Here is a 22,334-nt window from a genome sequence, read left to right on the forward strand (position 1 = left end):
GTTCTTAAACGAAAACAAAAGAAAAAATAGAAAAAACTTTAATATTTTTTTTTATATAAGTTTTTGAAAAACGTACACTGCCAGTGTACAAAGACACAAAATAGAGCAGTGCGATTCATAACAAACGAATATTCACATTTGACTAGAGTAACACCTTTAGTAAAATCACTAAATTTAGAAAGCCTTCAGGACAGAAGACTCAAAAGTAAAGTAGCAATAATACATAAAACACTGAACCATAATCTTCAAATACAAAAACAAAATTTAATAAAATACTCTGAAAGACACAAAGATAAAGGCACATTCCTCGTCCCATATGCTAGGACAAATTTGTACAAATACTCCTTCTTCCCTAGTGCTATTAGAGCATGGAATGGGTTGCCTGAGTTAGCCAGGAAAACCAGTGACTTGGCAGAATTTAAGTCATTGGTTAATATGCATGACTAAATGCATGACGCGTAGGACGTAATCATCTTCTTTTTTGAAGTAACGTCTGTATTATATAAGATAAGAAGAAGATAAAATTAAAAAACATTATAGAAAAAAAAAATACAGATACCAGGAAAAGAAGACAAATGAGTTTGTATTGTTACAATACAAATAGAATTCTACAAAATGTAGAGGTTCTTCAAGACTTTTTGTCACTTTTGTGATCATTGTTTGACAAGTGTGAGTTATGAATAATAGCTATTAGTTTACTTTTGTTTGAATAACATCTTCATACATTTATTCAAGTGTGTCTTTTAAATCACAAAGAAAGTCTGATAAATAGTGTGGTACATGGTATGCTACATGTCGTACATGGTGTGGAACATAGTGTCATACATGGTATGCTACATGACATACATGGTGTGGAACATAGTGTGGTACATGGTATGCTACATGTCATACATTGTGTGGAACATAGTGTGGTACTTTGTTTGTTATATCTCTACTAGTTTTGAAATGTATTGGGTTATCTATGAAACTATTTGAGACAAACAATACATATTCAATCATTGCTTTTAAGATAATGTCTTGGCAAGCTAATTTGAGTTTCGTATATACATATATGAATGAGGACAAAAAAATAAAGACCTAACTGGCAAAATAAAAAAATTAAATGTAACAGATTTTGAATTCACCTTGTAGAAAAATTTGGCCATGTGACTAGTGGAAACATTTCATTGAGTTTATCTCTAAATTCAACAAACTCAGAGAAGTGGCGAAATATATACATTGGCACTTTCTGGTTTTCTCTCTCAATCAGCAGGATGAAGATCTACAAAGACAATTAGTGCAAACCAAAACAGTTGAAAGACAATTTGTGTAAACAAAATCAGTTTAAATACAATTAATGCAAGCCAAATCAGTTTAAAGATTATTAGAGCAAGCCAAATCAGTTTAAAGACATATAGTGCAAACCAAATCAGTTTAAAAACAATTAGTGCAAGACAAATCAGTTCAATTTTTTTTTTTTATTCAAATGTTAGCATGTTAGCTAAGCAATAATTGTTTTCTTTAGTCAGAATGGACATGAAGGAAAACACTTTGGAATGCTAATACATCAGAGTTTTAGATGCCTGCCATGTTGTGTGCTCTGGACATCTCAATGGTCCTGGGTTTGAACCCTGCCCACTGCCAAACACCCCCCCCCCCTTTCCATTGTCCTGCAGGTGGCGTGAGCTAGGAGGTAATTGAAAATCTGAAGGAACATCCAAAACATGAAAAACAAACAAACACTATGAAGCCTGTTCCTTCACTCTGGTTGAGGTTTGGTTAAAGAATGTAATACTATGTAAGATATTATTATTATTACATTTATTTTTAATTATAAAGCACTTTTATTAAAGTAGATAAAATTTATTTTTTATTAATAAAAACAGCCCTTAATAATTCATTTTCCTCCATCTTACAAAATCCCTAGATATCATGAAGTCTTGAATAATGTTCAATTAAAACTAGTTCTCTCTAGGTGTTGATCTACTCAAACTAAGGCTACACTTACATAATGTTTATCTGGAGTATATCTCTTCTGGTAGCTGTGCATGACAACATTTGTAATCCTGCCATCTGTGTCTTTGCTGCATGGGAAATAGTTCAAGGCATTTAGTTCTATTTAGGGAACATTTGAAGTTATGGCTAGACTCTTCCATAGTCTACAGCCTCACCTCCTGTTACTGAATTACCATACATTTTTGTTAACTGTGTTATTTAATATCTAACTCCATGACACAGATGAGCCTAAGAGATGAACTGAAAGAAGCAATCTGGCAACTTACAACTTTACAAGCTTACTGTGTCAGTCAGGATTCAAGGTGTGTGTCTTTATCAAATTTATCAAAGGGAATCGTGACTAAAAAGCCCTTAGCTTCCAAACTAAGGAATCCAGAGTTGAATCTCAGTGAAGACTGGAATTTCAAACATTGGGATTATTAGAGCACCCCCCCCCCATGTCCACTCAACTGGGTATCTTACACATGTTGAGGAAGTAAAGGTAATTGTGCTGGCCACAAGACACCCTCATTAACCATCAGCAATAGAAACAGTTGAGCTTTACATCATCTGCCTTATAGATTGAAAGGTCTGAAAGGGTTACCTACCCAAATTTATCAGTATTTTAAAACATCCTCTAAGCAGGTAAATATCTACCTGTGCACTTTGGTCACAAAAGATAAAAGAGTTCCTTCATTATGACTAGAAAATTTCAGCTGGGCCAGATTGTGCAGAAAAAAGTTGAATTGTGTAAACATTGACTTCATGCTTTCTTCAATCATCCTGTAAAACACACAAACAAATGTAATGATCATTTCAAGCCAAACAAGTATTTTATTTTATTCTAGTTTGGAGCTGAATCCTGTTCTTCTTTCGTTAACAAAGTTTTGCCTTGCTTTTGCCTTGAAAGAAGAACAGGATGCAAGATGGGTAGAGCACTTTAAAGAGACCCTTAACCAACTGTCGCCAGACATAACTTACATATTCAAGGACCCCTCTCCAGACAATGATCTCAAGGTCAAAACAGACCCAATAACTGCTGAGGAGGTTACCATGGCCATTGCAGTGCTAAATAATAACAAAGCACCAGGACTAGACATGATATCAGCAGAAATGCTAAAATATGGGGGACAGTGCATTGTTAACAGAATGACTGATCTCTTAAATCTCTGTTGGCGAACTTCAAAAGTCCCAGAGGACTGGCAAAAGGGAGTGATTGTAAAGCTTCCAAAAAAGGGCAACTTGGCAGACTGTAACAACTGGAGGGGCATTACTCTCCTCTCTGTCCCAGGCAAAGTTTTCAGCACTGTTTTGTTGAGACGGCTTCAACAGTCTGTAGATGAAAGGCTCAGAGAAGAACAAGCAGGTTTCCGAAGAGGCAGATCATGTACAGAGCAGATTTTCGTTTTACGAAATATCATAGAACAAAGTTTTGAGTACCAACAACGGCTAACGATCAGTTTCGTGGACTTCAAAAAAGCGTTTGATAGTGTCCACCGAGAATCACTATGGAAAATAGTTAGAGAATACGGTATACCAGAAAAATTCGTCCAGATCCTACGACACCTTTACAGTCAGTCTAGTTGCTGCATTAAAACAGAAGAGGGAACAACAGAGTTTTTTACAATCGAGACAGGTGTGAGACAGGGGTGCATCTTATCTCCCTTCCTTTTCCTCCTAGCCATCGACTACATAATGAGGAGAGCAATGAACCAGACTGCCTTTGGTATTCCATGGCATGAACAACTCCGATTGACGGACTTGGACTTTGCTGATGATGTTGCACTACTCGGGGCTACAAATAAATGCATTCAAGAAATGACGGAGAGCCTAGACAGAGAGGCACCCAAAATTGGCCTCCGCATAAACTTGGATAAGACTAAAATTATGCGAGTGGGATATAAGGCAAAGGGTGTCCCCGTCAGACTTGGCGAGTCAAAGCTTGAAGAGCTGGACAAGTTCACGTACCTTGGCAGCATCATAACAAATGATGGAGACGCTTACCATGATGTAGCGTGCCGAATAGGAAAGGCAGGGAGCATTTTCCAAAGGCTGCAGCCTATTTGGACTAGCCAAGCCATTGGACTCGAGACAAAAATACACCTTCTCAACACAATCGTCATTCCAACTGCTACATATGCATGTGAGACGTGGAAGTCATCTGTCAAAATTGAGAAAAGACTAAATGTGGCTCAACAGAGATGGCTGAGACGGATTTTAAGAGTCAGATACACAGACCGGATCTCAAACAAGGAAATCCTTTGCCGAACTGGGAGTCGAACACTTAGTGAGGTTGTGACTGAGCGTCGCATGAGGTTTGCGGGACATGTTCTACGTCAAAATGAATTACGCACACCAAGAGTTGCGATAACATGGAAGCCAAAACGAGGAAAGCGCAAACAGGGACGTCCTCGTATTACCTGGCGACACACCTTCATGGAGGACCTCAGAACAGTGGACACCAGATGGGAAGAGGCTTCAGACATTGCCAGTGACAGATCATTATGGAGACAGCTTGCCGCCCAATGCGCCGAACGGCGCGGGAGGACCTAAGTCTAAGTCTAAGTTGGAGCTGAAATTTTCCAAGTGAGCACATCACATTTTAAAATCTGGTTACTCAGAACCCCAAAACAATAATTTGGTTGCAATGAGTATACTAAAACTGCATGTACATAATTCTATTTGTTGGTGGATTTATAATGTTGGGATAAACTTTGACTAATGGGGAAACAAACTAACAGCATGAGAGAAATGTTTAAAGTAATATCAGCACTCTTACAATATCAACTGATTGTGAAAATGAATGTGTCCAATTGTCATACCTAGTGAATGTAGCTGTGGCCTGGGCATCTGTCTGTCCAGGAAGGAGTGCATTCTGGACATACTGGACAGCTCGTTCATTGACACCAGGTATCCCAGATCTGATCATCTGTGAAACAAAACACTCAACAATAATTTCTAGCATTCTTATTTAAGTACTAGCTTTATTCTGCCAGTTGTAAGAAATAGAAGACAAACATACAATCTTTACTGGTTTCAGGTTGAGACTGTATCAGCTATGGGAAACATAAAAAAAATGATTCTACTAAAACCCAAACAACTCACCAGTATAAACAGACCCAAACAACTCACCAGTATAAACAGACTTCTAAACAGATCCGCATGATTTCGCAGGATGTTGAAAGCCTGACAACACAAATCCACAAAGTGCTGGAAATTATGACCCTGCTTGCCTCCATCATTGATGACATAGCCCATGTCAGAGGTGAGAACAAAGGGCACCCTGTCTCTGGTCATTTTAAAGTAGTGAAACACACATGAATTTACATAATAACTCACTGATGTAATGTAAGGATCATTCAAAAGAAGTTTTTTATTATTACTTATCAGTAGAGATGCCTTTAATAACTATATAACTTCCCATAAATGCTTGTACCAACTCTCTTCTACATTGTATTCTATAAACTTATGTTTACATAAATAACTAGGACCAAAGATAAACACAGTGGGAACCAGCTCAAAAGCTCTGATCACAGCTCAATATGAAGAAACTACAGAGACTAAGGTTTCTTTATGGAAGTTAAATGACACGCTAAACAAATTACAACTGTCCAAGTCTGGCTTTCCAGGCTTATATTTTAAATACCCTCAAAATGAGAGAACATCTTTTGCTGGTGGGTTATAAGGTTTTACTGAAGGCACATTTCTCCAAGTTACTATCAACCAATAATTTAATGAGAAAACAAAAGAGAGACATTTAGATACTTTAGAGGAAAAATAGAAAGTTTCATACAAATTAAGGTAATTAGGAACAAATTTTATGGTGAATATGTTTGTGAGTATATTGTGGTCAATGACATGATCAATCACTTCCACTTTATTCAAATCAAGTACTGAATATGATTTGTATTGAATGAAATTAATAAAGAAATGCATCCCCAAAAATATAAATTTGCAGACTAAATATTTAAAATGTGAATTAATGGCGCAAGAACTTAGTACAGAAAGATTCTTTAGGCCTTTATTAAAATTAACTATTTCTTTTTACTTTTGCTTTTTTGTAAGTGACACCATTGCTCAACAAAGCATACAATCAAACACAATTGTATCTAACCAAACCATTAACCTTTTCTTTGGCAGAACTTATTTATTCCTTGGATTCAGTAGTTCATTTAATAGTCTACAGGCCAGAAAAATAAACCTAATCTCAATTATGAGGGTAAAACACTCAATCTTGAGGGAAAAACACTCAATCATGAGGGAAAAACACAACTCCTTTGTTTATGTCTGCTCTGTTTATGACTGCAGAATAAAAGCCCAAAGCTTTTACTTTTACCAAGATAGTAAAAAGCACAAAATTATTGTTATTGTTTTAATTAAGGCAGAGGAGTTTTAGTCTAATTACCTCTTGAAGCTGCCAAACATCTGAGCGTCTCCTAAAAATTTGCTGAAGTCAATGTGGAACATGTGACCTGACTGCTTCAACATGATATTGTCATTGTGTCTGTCACAAACTCCCAGCACATAGGTAGCAACACAGTAGCCAGCGCAGGAACGAGTGAAATTTTCAACAGCCTAAACACACACAACCAGAATACAAAAGTTAGAGTGAAGTTTTCAACAGCCTAAACACACACACAGAATACAAAAGTTAAGAGTGAAGTTTTCAACAGCCTAAACACACACACAGAATACAAAAGTTAAGAGTGAAGTTTTCAGCAGCCTAAACACACACACAGAATACAAAAGTTAGAATGAAGTTTTCAAACACACACACAACTAATACAAAAGTTGGTGAACTAAATTTATATCAAAAGTAATTTTATTGAAGATAATTTTTTGTAGTCATATAATTAAAAGTATACAATTATATAGGTTCTTACTGTACTAAGTAAAGAAGACTATAACTAAAGATGGTATCTTATACCAGCTTCAACTAGTCACTTTTGTAAATATGGTATCTTATACCAGCTTCAACTAGTCACTTTTGTAAATATATCATTTAGGGGAGACTGACAGGCTAACAGGCTAAGTTCCTGTGGGGGGTTCCACAGAATGTTCAAGTGAGCAAACATCCAATGTGAAGAGGAGGCTCACTAAACACCCAGCCCCCCCCCCCCCCCACCACCACCTCCTATCTCTCAGCTTGGGTCCTACAAGTAGTGGGAACTAGCATGGGTCAAGGACTCACAATCAATGGCTTGGAATAAATGATCAAGTTGACAGGAGACCTCCTGAACGAAGGGTCAATGAAATGTAAGTATTATATTCTATTTGTTTGGAGAGAGAGAGAGAGAGATTGTCTAGACTCGTTTTTCACCATCAGTGAGGTGACTTGATGCAATGTCGGGCATCTGGGAACGTACCTTCTAGAGCCTACACTTTGTAGATGTATATTACTTAAATTGTATTCATTTATTAAATTATTTATATAACCCCCCAAAAATTGCATTTTAAATAGCAAGAGAATTTTCAATTAGAGACATTGACCAGAAGATAAGAAGTTGAAACAGCAGTATGAAAGAATTCTTGAAAAAAGAGTCAAAAGTTAATGTGGTATTCTTATTTAGTCAGTCTAACTACATTATTGTCAGATTGTACTAATATTACACACCTTTTAGCAATTGAATGTGTTTGTCTGTCTTGTAAAAAATTTGAACATGTTATTTCTCTCACACCCATTCTCGGATCAAGTTGAAACTTTAAACAATTATTCATTTGCAAAGACAATACATGAATCAATAAATAAATTAACCGATTAGTTAATTAATTACTGGCAATTAATTAATTATTTTTCAATACTGACAAAGGAAGTTAATTCTTTAGTATTGAGAGATATGGCTAAATGTTTAGGGCTTTGTCCCCTAAGATAATTGTACACGTTATTTCTCACACAGCCATTCTCAATCAAGTTGAGACTTTAAAGAAATTATTATTGTGCTTTGTTGTTATTTTTTTACATTTTAATTAGTATTTTTCAAGGATTATTCACTGTTCAGATTTCTAAACTTATTCTGTGGATGGGGTTTGAAAGGGTTAAGCTTCAATCTAGTTCAAAGATTTGTTACTTCAGTGTATAATTCACTGACTCTGTATGTAGGCTGAGAGATTTAAAAAAAACAAAAACATTTAAATATTTCCACTCTCACAAACAATGCTACATTTATATAAGACTAGACATGACATTGACTTTGTTTATACAGCCATGGACCTTGTAGTTCTTTTCAATCATATAAGCCAACAGTTTTTTCCCTTTCAACTAAGAAACATGGAAATGAACTAGACCTCATTGTCTGTCCATTAAGTGCCTAGAAGACTTGTAATGAAATGAGAAAAGCCAAGGCATTAGCTAATGAAATAACAAGCTTTTTACCCTTTTATACTCCAACTCTGTAGGATTGTGCTTCTGAAGCCATTCTTTGATTGGTCGATCTTTGAAAGAGCCAGTCAAGCCGTAATTCACTTGAATCTTCCTCAAGGTTTCAGACTCTGTGATCAGCTCTATGATACCTGAGGAGACCAAAAGAAGATGAGCCTCTGCAACCAGTTTGTAGATGTTTATCTTCTTACCAAAAGATCATCAACTATGTTCTAATTCTCCATATAATACATGCAAATGTTTTAACATATGTGAATCTTGTACATTTTCAATTGTTTTTAATTGAATGTTCATTTTATATACAAGGCTTTATGCTGTTCATAAGTTTGTACTAATTTTGCAAATGGTCTCAATTGAAAAATTTCCCTTAAAAAGCTGTACAGATCTTTAGGGAATCTTAAGTAAGAAGACTCCCATCTTGAGGACTATGATTTACATGATGTTAAAAGACCAATACAATGTCCAACTTTGTCAAACAGAAGTTAATGTTGGTTACAGAAATGTCATCAATGAATTGAAATGCTGTACCCCACCATGATATGAACTATTAGATTCATCAGCAAGACAGCACTATCACTCAACATCAACGGATGAGCAGATTTTGACTATTAATTACATGTTGCTAAACCTTTCTATTCAAGTATCTGTTGTTTCTAAATAATGTTTTCTCATAATTCATCAGAGTACATTCACTAGTTCAAGCCCGATACCAGATTATTTTGTAAATGTTTGTAAAATGTTGTACGTGTTTTGAATGTTCCTTAAGAGTTGAAGATAATTTACTTCCTAGTCCAAACTCCTACAGGACAAGGGGGATGGCAGCTGGCAGGATATGAATCCGGGACCATCAACAAGTCAGAACGACAGTCCAGCGCACATACCGCAAGACCAGGCAGCCACCCTATTTTCAGTTCTAAGATATACTAAAACTAATACCAATCTTGTATGTTCAATTCCTCACCTCTCTTGGGTCCAGTAGCTAGACAAGCAAACAGTATCATCCTGAGATCCAAACCCTTTTGTAGCCACAGGTTGTCCATGATACGTATCATCTGCAGTGTCAGCATGTCTTGCCGAAGATCATCCCCAACCTAAATGTATCAATACATTGCAATTACTTTTAACTCTTTCTCTCCTAACCGTTAATATCATCGTTGATTTTATCCCATTATGGAGCCTAATCAGCGATATTATCCTCTATGCTTAAAAAGTCAGTTATTTTGTTATCTTTCCTTACAAAATGCTTTTAATTGGTTATAAATAAATCTTGAGTAGTTTCCTTATGGAAAAAATACAGATTTTTGTCATTTTGATTGTGTTTTTACAAAAAAAAAGAGATGTTTTTAAAGAGTAAGGACTAAAAAAGGCTCTATTTTTCTAAATTAGTGGTAGTGGAATATATATGAGCAAAATTAATAATTCTGTCAGAACGTGGAAAATAATTACAGAGAGAAAGAGTTAATTAATGGAAACATTAAGAAATAAAAGAATGTCTCATCCCTCAGGGTCTTATAAAGGATAGGCTTAGTTTGGCTGTTTAGTAAATGAGTGAGCCATTTGAAATTTAAACATATTACACAAGGTAAACAAAAAGAAAAAGTAAACACCTCGTTGTCCTTAAAGCTATTAATGTAATGTTTGCTTTATTTCTGAGACCCATGGTTTACAATTTAATTTATATGTGTGTTATGTGGATATTGACAAACCAAATTAAAATTTTGCTAATATTAAATCAGGGAGGACTAGGAGACATTTTCGTATTGTATTCTCGAAAAAAAACAACATTTGGAACAACCATTGGCTACCAGCTGGAACATTTAACAACTCTAATCTAATGTCACCATTTCATGTGTATTATGGTTATTAAAATAGAATACTATGAACTTCACTAAATTACAAGAATGATATGTAAAACCTATGCTATGTCAATCCTATTACCTTATATATAATATAATGTGAATCAGCCTTTGGATTAGCATTTTTGAAGACCAGCCTCAGAGGGAATGCATTGGATGTGAAATAAGAACAAGACTGAAATACAGAGACCAGACATTTTACAAGGCATAGCATCATTTATACTGTTCACTTACACAGTCTATACATGACATTGAGTTGTAATAAAATGAAACAAATGAGTGATAGAAAATTTAAAGCTTGAAAATCTTACATAGGAGATGAATTATGATTGATCCTATAAAACTGTTACATAGTGTTTCAACTATGTTCATTAGACAATATTATTTTTAGCAAACAGATGAAGAGGTGCTTGGCTGTGGTCATGTATGTAGAGGGATGGGCGCCATCATTTAGTATCTATCCTCATTACACCAGATGAAATGATGACATATAATCATCACTTCCAGAATTGTTGTACTAATAGAAACTGTTAATAATTTCATTATAATAAATATTGTTATTCCTTTTTTATTCCATAAGTGCTTTAAGATCAGCCATGCCTTTGCCCACTGGACTGTCGTTTGGATTTATCGATGGTCTTGGGTTCAAACCCAGCCCGCTCCCATCCCCCGTCGTCCTGCAGGAGGTTTGGACTAGGAAGTAAACTATCTTCAACTCTGAACATCTGAAACATGTAAAACATTTTACACTAATCTTTACAAAACAGTTAAATTGACCTTCATGTCAAGTCCCACAACCTCAACACTAGGATTTATGGGTAGCAGTATTCTCCCTTTGTGCTCCAACATTTCACAAAGTGGTACTAACTCTCTTTTCAGTGTAGCCTGAAAGCATTCAAAAAGAAACTCCATAATTACCAATATATAAGTATGCATCATTGTTATCAATACTTACAAGCAAAAGAAAACAATTTTGACAATTTTCAATGACATCAAAATGACTAGTAATTTATGCTACTTAAAATATTTTCATTAAAATTAGGTCATCAATTTTTGCAATGTACAACCCAAAGAACAAAATAGAATGTGAGGTCATGTGATGCAACCAAAGTATGTTCATCTTGTAGGATGTTTAGAAGCTCATTTTATGTCTACAAATATTTCAGAACAAGAGCAGATGTGCTTAAATAGACAGACAGAAAGGAGAATATACCCCCTCATCAGTGTGCAATAAAAACATGGTTTCAAAGTAATCTTAATCCAATTAATTTTTAGAGGTACTGTATGTAACATATTTTTTCACATATACATATAACCAACACCCATGTGTACAAACATGTACATAAAACATTAATAGAATAAACAAATTTATCTTGGACATCTTGATAAAATGATTGAGATGGTCTGTTCCATAAAACTAGGGCAGAATTTTAGAACGAAACTAAAACTTACATCTTTCTCTTTTGAGACCTTGACTTTCTCAGCTATTGAGGTCACAATCTTTAAAAGATCTTCCTGCTTTTTGAATTCCTGATAAAGAGTGTCCCCACTAACATTTGCCAAGGCAGCAAACATCAGCTCATAGCGGCGTTTAAAAAAACGATCCTGGGGTGCAGGACCTGTGATGGAAGTTTTTTTCAAATCAAACTTGAATTTTTTTTTCCGATTTCTTTTTTCCACTTTTTAAATCAAATTTTACAAGTAATAGATCTATTTATTATTCTTTAAATATCTATCTCTCAAATCAATTAATATATAAAGTAGGAAGAATAGGTAATGACCAATATTAATGGAAGAAGCCAAATTTAGTTACTGCAAGCATCAAGAAAATCTTGTCCATAAAATGCTCTCACTTTACTATCTAAAGTAAAGTGTGAAAAGTGTATCACAAAATGATAACTTTGCTTTAACATGAAACTTTTTGTAAAAAAAAATTAATCTACGAGTTTGATTAAATCACAAACACACAAGTTCTACATACAAAAAAAAAATACTTTTAAATACAGCTATTTAACTATTAACTAATGATCTCCTTGGTCTAAGTAAGATCATTTACTGAATATAAGATTAAAGTTTAGCTAATCTAATGTTTAGGGAAAGCTCATTTTTATGATGCGTCTTTACAGCAATAGATTTTAGTTAGGTTTTCGGAAGTAGAATAGAGCTTTAGATTGAGCTATTTGCAAGTTATAGAGATATAGGTGGTCTCAGTAAAATTAGAATAATGTATTTTTTCTTATGTCACACAGAAAAACATATCCCAAGGTGATAATTTATGATTTCACCAAATGGGGCTGAAATGTTCAGTGACATTCCTAACATTTTAAATTTTTACTGATGAGTAAAAAAAAAAGATTATGCTAGAAATGTTAGAATTTATATATATTTCTAAAATATTATTGCCAATAGCTTTTAAAAACTTTTTATTTGTGGGTTTCTCATCAATGATTATAACAAAGTAGGTCTCAAATGTTGCTTTCAATAAAATAACTCTTTCAACATTAAACGTGTTACCTTTTAGAAGCCAGAAGAACTGGTGAGCAAAGCGAGGGCTTTTACATGACTGCTCTAACAAAAGCTTGGCCAGGGGGGAGTTGTGGTAGCTCTCAAACTTTAAACCCTGTACATGGGAGAGCATAGTAACAAATAGAGTCAAGCTTTAAGCAAATCAGAGATTTAAAGCCAATTAGAAACTAGGTTAATTGTATATTATAAATTGATTTTTAAATGTCTAAAAAAAAATTGTCAGAATTCATGACTGTGAGTTCAAAAGAGAAGCAAAAATTGTTTGGCATGTACACAGAAATTGTTTGGCATGTGCACAGAAATTGTTTGGCATTTGCACAGAAATTGTTTGGCATGTGCACAGAAATTGTTTGGCATTTGCACAGAAATTGTTTGGCATATGCACAGAAATTGTTTGGCATATGCACAGAAATTGTTTGGCATTTGCACAGAAATTGTTTGGCATGTGCACAGAAATTGTTTGGCATTTGCACAGAAATTGTTTGGCATGTGCACAGAAATTGTTTGGCATGTGCACAGAAATTGTTTGGCATGTGCACAGAAATAGATTCCATTGAAGTGCTAGAACTTATAACTGAGAGGTGGCTCAATAGGCGCTATTAATAGCTAGTAATAGTAAGCAGCTCAGTAAGAGATGATGGCTCTTTGAAACAACAGTTGTAAAAATTAGTTTTCTTAAAGCATTCATGAGAAACAGATCAAATCAAGCAGTTCAACAAAATGATGTTTTGCATAATTTAAAAACAAAATATTATTTTTGAATATTGAAAAAACAGCCCCACAAAACAGTCTAATTTTGATAAATCAATTTTATAAGTTACAATAACTATATTATAAATCAACTCACAACTTTTTTAAAAAATCAAGAATGAGATTGCATACTTATACTTTGAACAAGAAATTAATAACTGCCATCTTCAATATACAAATAGAAACCAGTTCAGTTCTTAAAAAAAAAAAAAGAAGTCTATTATGTTCTCCATATTTATATATAGGTATTGTCTTCAAGACCAAAGATTAAGGAAGACTGCAGTATATTCCTTCAAACATTTCAAAAGAGTGTACTATTAAAGCTTAAAAACCCAACCTTTTTAATACCAACACAAAACATTTTGTCATAATCATAACCGTGTTCCTCACTGTCAATTTTGTTTTCTTATGATTAGTAACTTGAGTAACTTGAAAATATTAACCAGCGGTTCTTAACTTGTTACATGACAAGCCCCATCTCGAATGAAAAAAAGGACATCTCCTCTCCTTGTAACCAGCAATAAGCTACCCCAGTGAGATCAGAAGTGGAGTCTTAGCACCAATTTACTTCCTGCATTTTCTAGCTACACAAATGTTTTTATATTTTATGTACTTAAGATCTTACTATAGAACAGAAAAACTTGTCAAATTATATTTCAACCATGAACTTCAAAGCATTGTTTACTGCCCCAGATAACTGCAATATGACTAGGTCACCAGACACCAGGTATAACAAGGCATAACAAAACAAGACAAAGTTAACTCTACTAAAACACTCTTTCAGCGTTAGCATTTGCCCAGAAATGCAAAATTAAAATCATTGATCACGAAAAGCGCTGATTAATAAGTTTCTTCTAAGCTTGGAATATACAAGTAAATGTTCATGAAAAAGGTTGACAAAAAACATGCAGTCTTTCTGCTTTTTATAAATGAGTTTGTTTCCTTAAACCAGAAGATTTGAAGGATTGAATTTGCATGATTGACAAAATGATATTGATATTCTAATATGTAAACAAAGTGAAAGCAGGACATGTTCACAATTAAGACCAATGTCTTGCCAGACAGAGTACATGATTCCATAAAGCTAACATGTCCTCCCTTTGCTTGATGTCTGCTAACCCTAGATAGGACTGGGAAGATGTGTACATATTTACATTGTAAACATTTAAAAAACTTATAAAAGAAGAACAAAACTCTCCATGCTAAATGAGACAAATGAAAAAAAAAAAAGTAGCAGGTAAAAAAAAAGACGCAATAAAACTAAGTAATAAAGCTGAGTCTATTGCTCTAGTGACTAACACATTAAGTCACTCTCTAACCTGAATCATCTGGGGTAAGAAATCAATCAGGTCATCGGATGGGATTTTGTTCAGACAATCTGTAGCAAACTGGCGAACTTTCAAGTCTGGGTACCTTAGTAAAAGTAAACAGTACTGATATTAAATTTCAACAACTAAATTTGTGGTATCCACTAGTTTTAATCTTTTAACTTCAACAGGGATACTTCAATAAACTATATATATATATATATGATATAAATGATGTCTTTGAGTTCACCTAGACCTACATGGCATTTGTGTCTAAAATTAATGGCAGTTGAATATTACGCTGAACACAAGTCAACTTTGTAAGCACTTGGACAAAGAAATATGTGAAATGTACTACCCCACTTGACTTAAGCTCACATAACTTCATATAGAAAAAAACAATATTTAAGACTAAGACTAAGACTGCTTTATTGATCCTTAAGGAAATTTGTTGTGATTACAAGGACTCGTTTCTCATATAAAGACAACACAACAGAAAAATACACATAAATACAACAGACAACATAAAGAGTTCATTCAGCGACTACACACAGGTATCTTGGTGCATTTCATGTTCCCTGATCAATGAGTGGCGGTGATAGAGTCTGACCGAGTGAGGTACGAACGAGTTTTTGTACCGCTCCGTTCTTGTTTTGATTGACAGCAGTCGCCCACTTCGCGACGACCTGGCGTAGTTTTGATGGAGCGGGTGGCCGTTGTCTTCCAAAATTTTTTCGATTTTTCTTAGGCACGTTTGTTCAAAAAGTTCCTTTAAATGTGGTAATGTTGTGAGTGTAATTTTTTATGCTTTTTAGCGGCCCCCGTAAGGAGAAAAAGCCGCTATTAGGTTTGTGCAAAATGTCAGTCTGTCCGTCTGTCACACCCAGATCTCGAAAACTAGAAGAGATATGAAAAATATTATTTCATCATTAAATGCGGCTTGAAAAGTTTAGGTGCAACGGCTACTTTTGGTTTTCTAAAAGCAAACCGTTTAATTTATAAAATTAATTATGCAAGCGATTTTTTCATAAAAATACACCAATTCTAAAACAATTACGTAAATGTAAGGGAGGCAATGTTACAATATGCTAACAAAGATGGACAATTTTTGTGTATTTTCAGTATCACTAAGTCAAATATATTTTTAAAATGTACAGGAAATGTTTACAACAAATATAAATAATAGTTAAAGATGTTTTTCTGGTCAACTAGCTGCTAAAATTAAAAAGAAAACATTTCTGTTTGTTTATAAAGGCTAATAATGCACTTTGTATGTAAATATCATGCACATTTTTAAATGGACTTTTTATGCAGCGATTTTCGTGCAGTAGCGTAACGTCGCAACATGATCAGGTGCTAAACCAATTCCTTAAACTTTTTTAAAAAATCAGATTTTATTTATTTTTTGTTTAGTGCCCCCATCCGAATAAAAGAAGATTATTTTTGTGCATTTTGTCTGTTGGTCGGTCTGTCCGTCACGATTAGATTAAAAAAAGTTGAACTCTAAAAGCAATTGAAAATCTGATTTACCCTTTAATTTTCCTCCAGTAACATCTCAATAGTTTTAATTATCTAAAAATTGATTGTTCCAGATTTTTTATTTTTTGTTTATTTGCTCTTCTAATTTATATTACATTCAATTTCCATGCTTAAACGTTGCAAAAACACATTATCAATAATATGTTGTTCCGTTTTTTATGTAAATAGCATATTAATGCTAAATCAAAATCTCTATACTGACTTATATTTCATTAAGTGTAAAAATGTTCCGGATATTGTTTTATAAAACATGAATTATGCCTAATGATTGTTTGAAATTGCATAATTTACTAATATTACACTTATATTATTTGACAATGTGTCACTATAATTTGGTTATCAATATCAAATTGTTCCATATTTTCATCTTTAAACAAATTTTTAAAATATCGACAATAGGTTGTTCAGGGCTTTAAAAAAAAGTAATTTACTAGAATTGATTACTGAACATTACTTTTTAGACATTTAATTTTCTTGCTGAAACATAACATAGAAGTTTTGTAATCGATAAAGAATGTTCCGGATTTTGTTTCTTATAAATCATCGCCAGAAAGTTCCGAATTTTTTTAAAAATCTACTAACGCCAAATAATTGTTTGATCTCCCTCTTCTAATTAATAAACAAATAATCTTCTCATTTACGAAATAATGTTTTTACGGATTTTTATGAAAAATATTTTAACTCACTACTCTCTTACAGTACATTTAACTTTCTACCTAAAACATTAAAAAATCTAATTATCGTTAATATTATGTTCCGATTTTTAAGGAAAACAGAATCCAAACACCAAAGTAAGGTAAGAAAATCTCTCCACATGGCTGTAGTACATCTAATTTTTATACGAGACCATCCAAAAAATTTAATTAACGGTATTACATTTATCTGAAATTCTCTTTTTCTTTTACTATTTATACAAACATCCGGAACAAACTATTATATAAACTTTTCAATTGTATTCATACCTAAAAATTATTGCGATGTTTTGAAACGTAAAATAAAGGTTAATCAATTTTTAATAACTTTTAGTTGTTGTTTTTTTTATATCAAGATTTTTTCTTTGTATGTTTTTTTCCCTTCAATTATTGCTTTTCTCAGTTTATTTTTAGAATTTATAAACTCTTCGTTGCTAGCCTTATACTTTGTTTTCTTTTCAGTAATAAGGTGTTTAATTTTTTTGGTCATCCATGGTTTATTGTTTCCATAGACTTGTATTGTTTTTGTTGGAATTGTTAACTCCTCGCAGAATGATAGATATCAGTTAACAGTTTCTGTTAGTTCGTTTATGTCTGGACAGTTCTCAATAAAGATTTCCCAGTTAGTGTTCTCAATGCATCCTCATAGTTTTTCTACAGCCTCTTCAGACCACATCTTGACCGTTTTTATAACTCTCTTTGTAGTTTTAAGAGTAGGTTTGTAATTTGGTATAAGATGGAATAATACATGGTCAGATTCTCCAAGTGGGAACAAACTTTTACATTTGTAAGCCTGCTTAATGTTTATGTAGCATTTGTCGAGCGTTCTGCCCTGCCTTGTTGGGAGGGAGACATACTGGCAATAGATTGACAGTGTGTTGTCAATATTTAGGTTGTTGAAATCTCCAGTTACGATACAAACAGAGTCCGGGTGTTTTGATTGTACATTGTGAAGCACATCAAAAATTATTTCCGACGCAGTCACTGTGTCAGCCGTCGGTGGTATGTACACAACAACAACACACACCTGGGTGAATTCTCTAGGCAAGTAGTAAGGCCTAAGTGTGACACACATAAGTTCAATGTTAGGGTCACAAATTTTATTCCTGATGTTCACATTATTGGCGTTGCAGTATTCCTTGTTTATATAGATTACGAGTCCTCCTCCTTTTGACTTTCCACTATTAATTGTTCTGTCTGCTCTATAAACGTAAAATTTATCGAGATCAACAAAAGAGTCAGGTATCGTATCATTGAGCCAGGTCTCAGTGAAACACATTAAGGAACACTCTCTAAATTGATACAGATGTTCACAGCAACCTGTTAATTCTTCCATCTTATTTTGTAAAGACCTAACATTGCCTGTTACGATGGGTGGAAGGAAGCCTCTTTGTCCTCTTCTTCTACACTTAACTCGTATTCCTCCTCTACGTCCTCTCTTCTTACGTTTTGTGCTAGGGATTTGTTTGGTTAAAGCCTTGGGCTTAAGCTCGTTATTGGGTTCCAAGATGGCGGGTGTGTTGTCCATACTGTCAAGCGTCTTACCACAAAACTCCACTGGAATACACGTTTCCACACAAATTAAAATCCATACCAACATTAGAATCCAAAAGACACATTGCACATCCATTGAAACATTGGAGTAGTAACAAATTACATGAAATATTAACAGAAAAAAAAAATAGAAAAAAGAGTCCAGTATAATCAGGTCGCCTGCTGTGCAGCGCCCCGGAAGTTAAAAAAGTGATTTGTAGAATCTGATATGCTCAATTTAAACAGACTTACTGGGGGAGAAGCAGCTCAAAGGCCTGCATTGGGGGTAAAGGCTTCCAGTCCCTGAGCAGTGCATAGATCTCTGGCAGACTTGCCCAATCCCAGCTGTGAGCTGCCATGAGAATCCTGGGTAACAGTGTTGGGTGATCTTTCATATAGTGGCGATGTGTCCACAAGATTTCAAGCTCATCAGAAGTAAACCTGACAAACAGGATATATACGTTTACATACAACATTCAATATAGATATGTATTAAATAAATCTCTGTATAACTGCACTTAGAATCCTATTAACAGTTTAAAAGCCTATATGGAATAGCATTACAATGCACAGGATGAAAAAGAAGAAGAAAGATTGTTTGTAGTTGTTTTTTGTCTGGGGGGCGGAGAGATAAGTACTACTAGAAATCACTGGCCAAAAGTATCTGTGTGTTAGGGGTATCCTAAAGTGGGTCATTCCAATTCAATGTAGCAAATATTAGAATTCACAGACTCAAAAGTATGTGTGGGAATGTTAAGAATTGGGCTATTCTACTAGAAGTGCAATAAAAAGTGGTGACAGGTTTTGGCCAAAATAAACATTTTATAGCCTGGGAACATATCAACAGGCATAGCTGGTGGGTAAAGCTAGTATATATATATCTATATACATACAAGTACATTTTCAGACTGATCAAAAAGTCCTACAGGTTTTAATATGTTTGATTTGATTTTAGGCACACCGGCACAATTTAGGCCATGTCGTGCCTGTCAGGTTTTAATAGCAATGAGAGTTTTAAATCAATATTTTCTGTGAAAGAACTTGATGTTTAATGATTTTATTTAGCTAAGATTTGTCAATTTATTTGATAGCTAAAAATATTTGGTTTTTAGTTACTATATGATAAAACTGAAAGAATTTAAGTTAAAAGAAAAAAAGATTTTTAGCCTTATTCAGTTTTAGTAATCAAAATGTTCATTTCAGTGGGCAGCATGAAAACAAAACCCTCAAAGCTAGTGAAAACTTTAAAAACCGACCCAAAAAATGTAATGTAATATTATAAGAAATAAATAAAGAAGAAAATAAATTCATTCAGCACTTACCTTGTTAATCAGATGTCTTTAATCTATATACAGCACAACCATTAGAACTAAATACTATTAAAGTGAACCCTGTATCTTGACCATTGAGAAACCTTCAGAAAAAAAGGCAGGGGTCATGAGTCTCTGCTTCAATCCAGGTCGCTGGGAGAAACCCTACTGCTGAATAGCCATAGGGTTTTAAGTGGCCTGGTGTTAGCTCCAGCCATGAACAGACTCATTTCAGGTACCAAAGATTTTAGAATAATCCTGTTAGACTAGAATGCTACAACAAAATCAAATGTTTAACTCACCCCAAGCAAGTTTCTTTCTCCATGACACCATACACCAATAAACGCACCATTTCTGTGAGAGTATCAAAGGATTTCTTGGGGCTATACATTGAAATGAAAGAAAGATCACAGACTTAGAGCACTTTCCAGTTATATTATTCAATAGTTGATTCAAGAGTATAATGATTAAAACATTCCTGTTTTAAAAAAAAACGCATATATATATAATTTGGTTTAAATTACCTGAATGCACAATTTAAAGGTTCTGGGAAGTAAATAGTTTTATCAAAATCTGGAAGATTTACCTGTAAAAAAAATTATTGCATTGGTTTAATTGGGACCAATGGTACAATCAAGGAATCCATGGTTACTTTTTCTAGAATGTCTAGGCTAAACATTTAAGTTTCATTTTATAATTATAGAGACAAATGACAGAATTTTAGCACTGTGTTTCACATTAAAGTACTTAGCATCAATTGCAAGTGAGATGCTTAAATGAATTAAATCAAATTAAAACTTGGAGCATGCAGACCAGAGAGCTTAACAAGCAATGACATGAGTGCAAATGAACCCTTGTATACATTGTATGATGTCACACAGCCAGACTTTATATTTTACTTAACTTTTTACCCACTAGCAGGAACCCAAAGTCTGAAAAATATTTCCCTATTAACTGCTGAAAGAATACAAAATACTTTACTCAGTCTAAGGGTCATGATTCTAATTTATCCTTCCCTCTGCACCTAAATGTCCCCCAGACTTCTGTTTCTGCAGTGGTACCAATTATTACATTTATTCAAAATGAATTATTTTTATTAAAAAAATAAGGTATTTGCATAAACCTGCATCAAACCAGCCAGTCCTTAGCCCTTGTCACTGACTGTCCCTGAGCTCACAAGTCCATTTTCCTCTTCATCTATCTACATAAATCCAAAGCTCTGACTGACTCAATGCTCTTTAATGTTCCCACTTAGAGGCAACGTTAATAAATTTCCTCCATACTGACTCCGAGAATTCAAGTGACAAAAAAATGTGTGGTGTGGTATTATAAAGCAAGCCTTCTATTTCAGGACACATTAACAAGTGTTTCAGTTACAGCATGTACCAGCTTTTTCACAGTGGCCAAACACAATAAGCTATTAAATTGTTATAGATTGTTATATGTTGCATCTCAAATTGTAAAATAAATAAATTTAAAAATATATATATATATATATATATATATGGCTCCTTTTGTCTCGAAAGGCAATGGATGCGCCCAAATGAGTCACTGGTTTTGGCTTAATCTTGAGACGGGGCAGAATCTGGTGTGGCTAATCAAGCCAATTCTAGAACGGCAGACTTTGCCACAATTCGTACATGTGTATGCCTCTGATTTAGGGCTAGCAGACAGGGCAGCTTTCTTTTTATCCCTCTTGATTAAAGCCGCTTCAATTCTTTTGTTCTCAGCAAGGGTTGTCCCAGCACGCACAGTCTGTCTCCATGCACTCCGGTCTTTGGCTATGTTTTCCCACATACTTTCGCTGATGCCTGAGGCTCTCATGTCTCGCTTGCAGACATCTCTATATGTTAGTCTTGGGCGGCCCTTGGGTCTGACTCCTTCCACAAGCTCAGCATATAAGATATCTTTCGGGATTCTGCCATCTGGCATGCGGGTGACATGTCCGAGCCAGCGTAATCTTCTTTGTGTCAGGAGAGCATACATGCTGTTCATATTGGCCAATCTTAAAACTTCCTGATTGGAGACATGGTCCCTCCAAGAGATGCCCATTATGCGTCTCAGGCAGCGCAAGTGGAAACTATTCAATCTGTGCTCTTGGTACATGTTTCACATAGTAATTTTGTGATATTACTAGCCCCAAAGATTTGATTAAACTAATGAAAACTTACATGCAGCAGAACTGAGTCTGGCAACACTGTTTTGCAAGAAGGCATGATGGGATCTGAGCTGGCTCCCATTATTAGAGGAACTAATTGTGGGCCTTGGTTCAAATAGCTGAAAAGAAAATATGAAAATAAGCCTAAGGTAAGCTGGTACCAGGCAAAAAAAATGTTTACAACTACACAATTTATAAATGTTTGCTGAAATCTTAGTTATTTCTGCTCCCAATCAATATTTGAGCTTGTTTGTTGCTGTTTTTTGTTTCATCTTGTTTTTGTATAAAATTTTTTTAGTTACAGAAGCTA

At 34.4% G+C, this 22,334-nt stretch overlaps 1 protein-coding gene across 3 annotated transcripts in view; it reads right to left on the reverse strand.

The window, feature by feature from the left end:
* Nucleotides 1-22,334, reverse strand: part of LOC106069895 (phosphatidylinositol 4-phosphate 3-kinase C2 domain-containing subunit beta-like) — a 52,964-nt gene that overhangs the window by 11,344 nt on the left and 19,286 nt on the right. For 2 of the 3 annotated variants that reach the window (XM_056043764.1, XM_056043763.1), the window contains exons 15-31: nucleotides 22,038-22,143; nucleotides 20,391-20,452; nucleotides 20,169-20,249; nucleotides 18,809-18,997; nucleotides 14,805-14,898; nucleotides 12,724-12,829; nucleotides 11,662-11,828; nucleotides 10,987-11,094; nucleotides 10,292-10,384; nucleotides 9,315-9,444; nucleotides 8,348-8,484; nucleotides 6,380-6,549; nucleotides 5,080-5,263; nucleotides 4,797-4,903; nucleotides 2,632-2,757; nucleotides 1,988-2,063; nucleotides 1,125-1,261 (exon numbers count right to left, since the gene is read on the reverse strand). In XM_056043764.1, coding sequence (XP_055899739.1) covers nucleotides 1,125-1,261; nucleotides 1,988-2,063; nucleotides 2,632-2,757; nucleotides 4,797-4,903; nucleotides 5,080-5,263; nucleotides 6,380-6,549; nucleotides 8,348-8,484; nucleotides 9,315-9,444; nucleotides 10,292-10,384; nucleotides 10,987-11,094; nucleotides 11,662-11,828; nucleotides 12,724-12,829; nucleotides 14,805-14,898; nucleotides 18,809-18,997; nucleotides 20,169-20,249; nucleotides 20,391-20,452; nucleotides 22,038-22,143 — 2,073 coding nt within the window. The remainder of the gene's footprint in view (nucleotides 1-1,124; nucleotides 1,262-1,987; nucleotides 2,064-2,631; nucleotides 2,758-4,796; nucleotides 4,904-5,079; nucleotides 5,264-6,379; nucleotides 6,550-8,347; nucleotides 8,485-9,314; nucleotides 9,445-10,291; nucleotides 10,385-10,986; nucleotides 11,095-11,661; nucleotides 11,829-12,723; nucleotides 12,830-14,804; nucleotides 14,899-18,808; nucleotides 18,998-20,168; nucleotides 20,250-20,390; nucleotides 20,453-22,037; nucleotides 22,144-22,334) is intronic. The other variant, XM_056043765.1, reaches the window with a different exon arrangement.

This window comes from Biomphalaria glabrata, chromosome 10, assembly GCF_947242115.1.
Source record: "Biomphalaria glabrata chromosome 10, xgBioGlab47.1, whole genome shotgun sequence".
In the NCBI taxonomy this organism is placed as follows: Eukaryota; Metazoa; Mollusca; class Gastropoda; family Planorbidae; genus Biomphalaria; species Biomphalaria glabrata.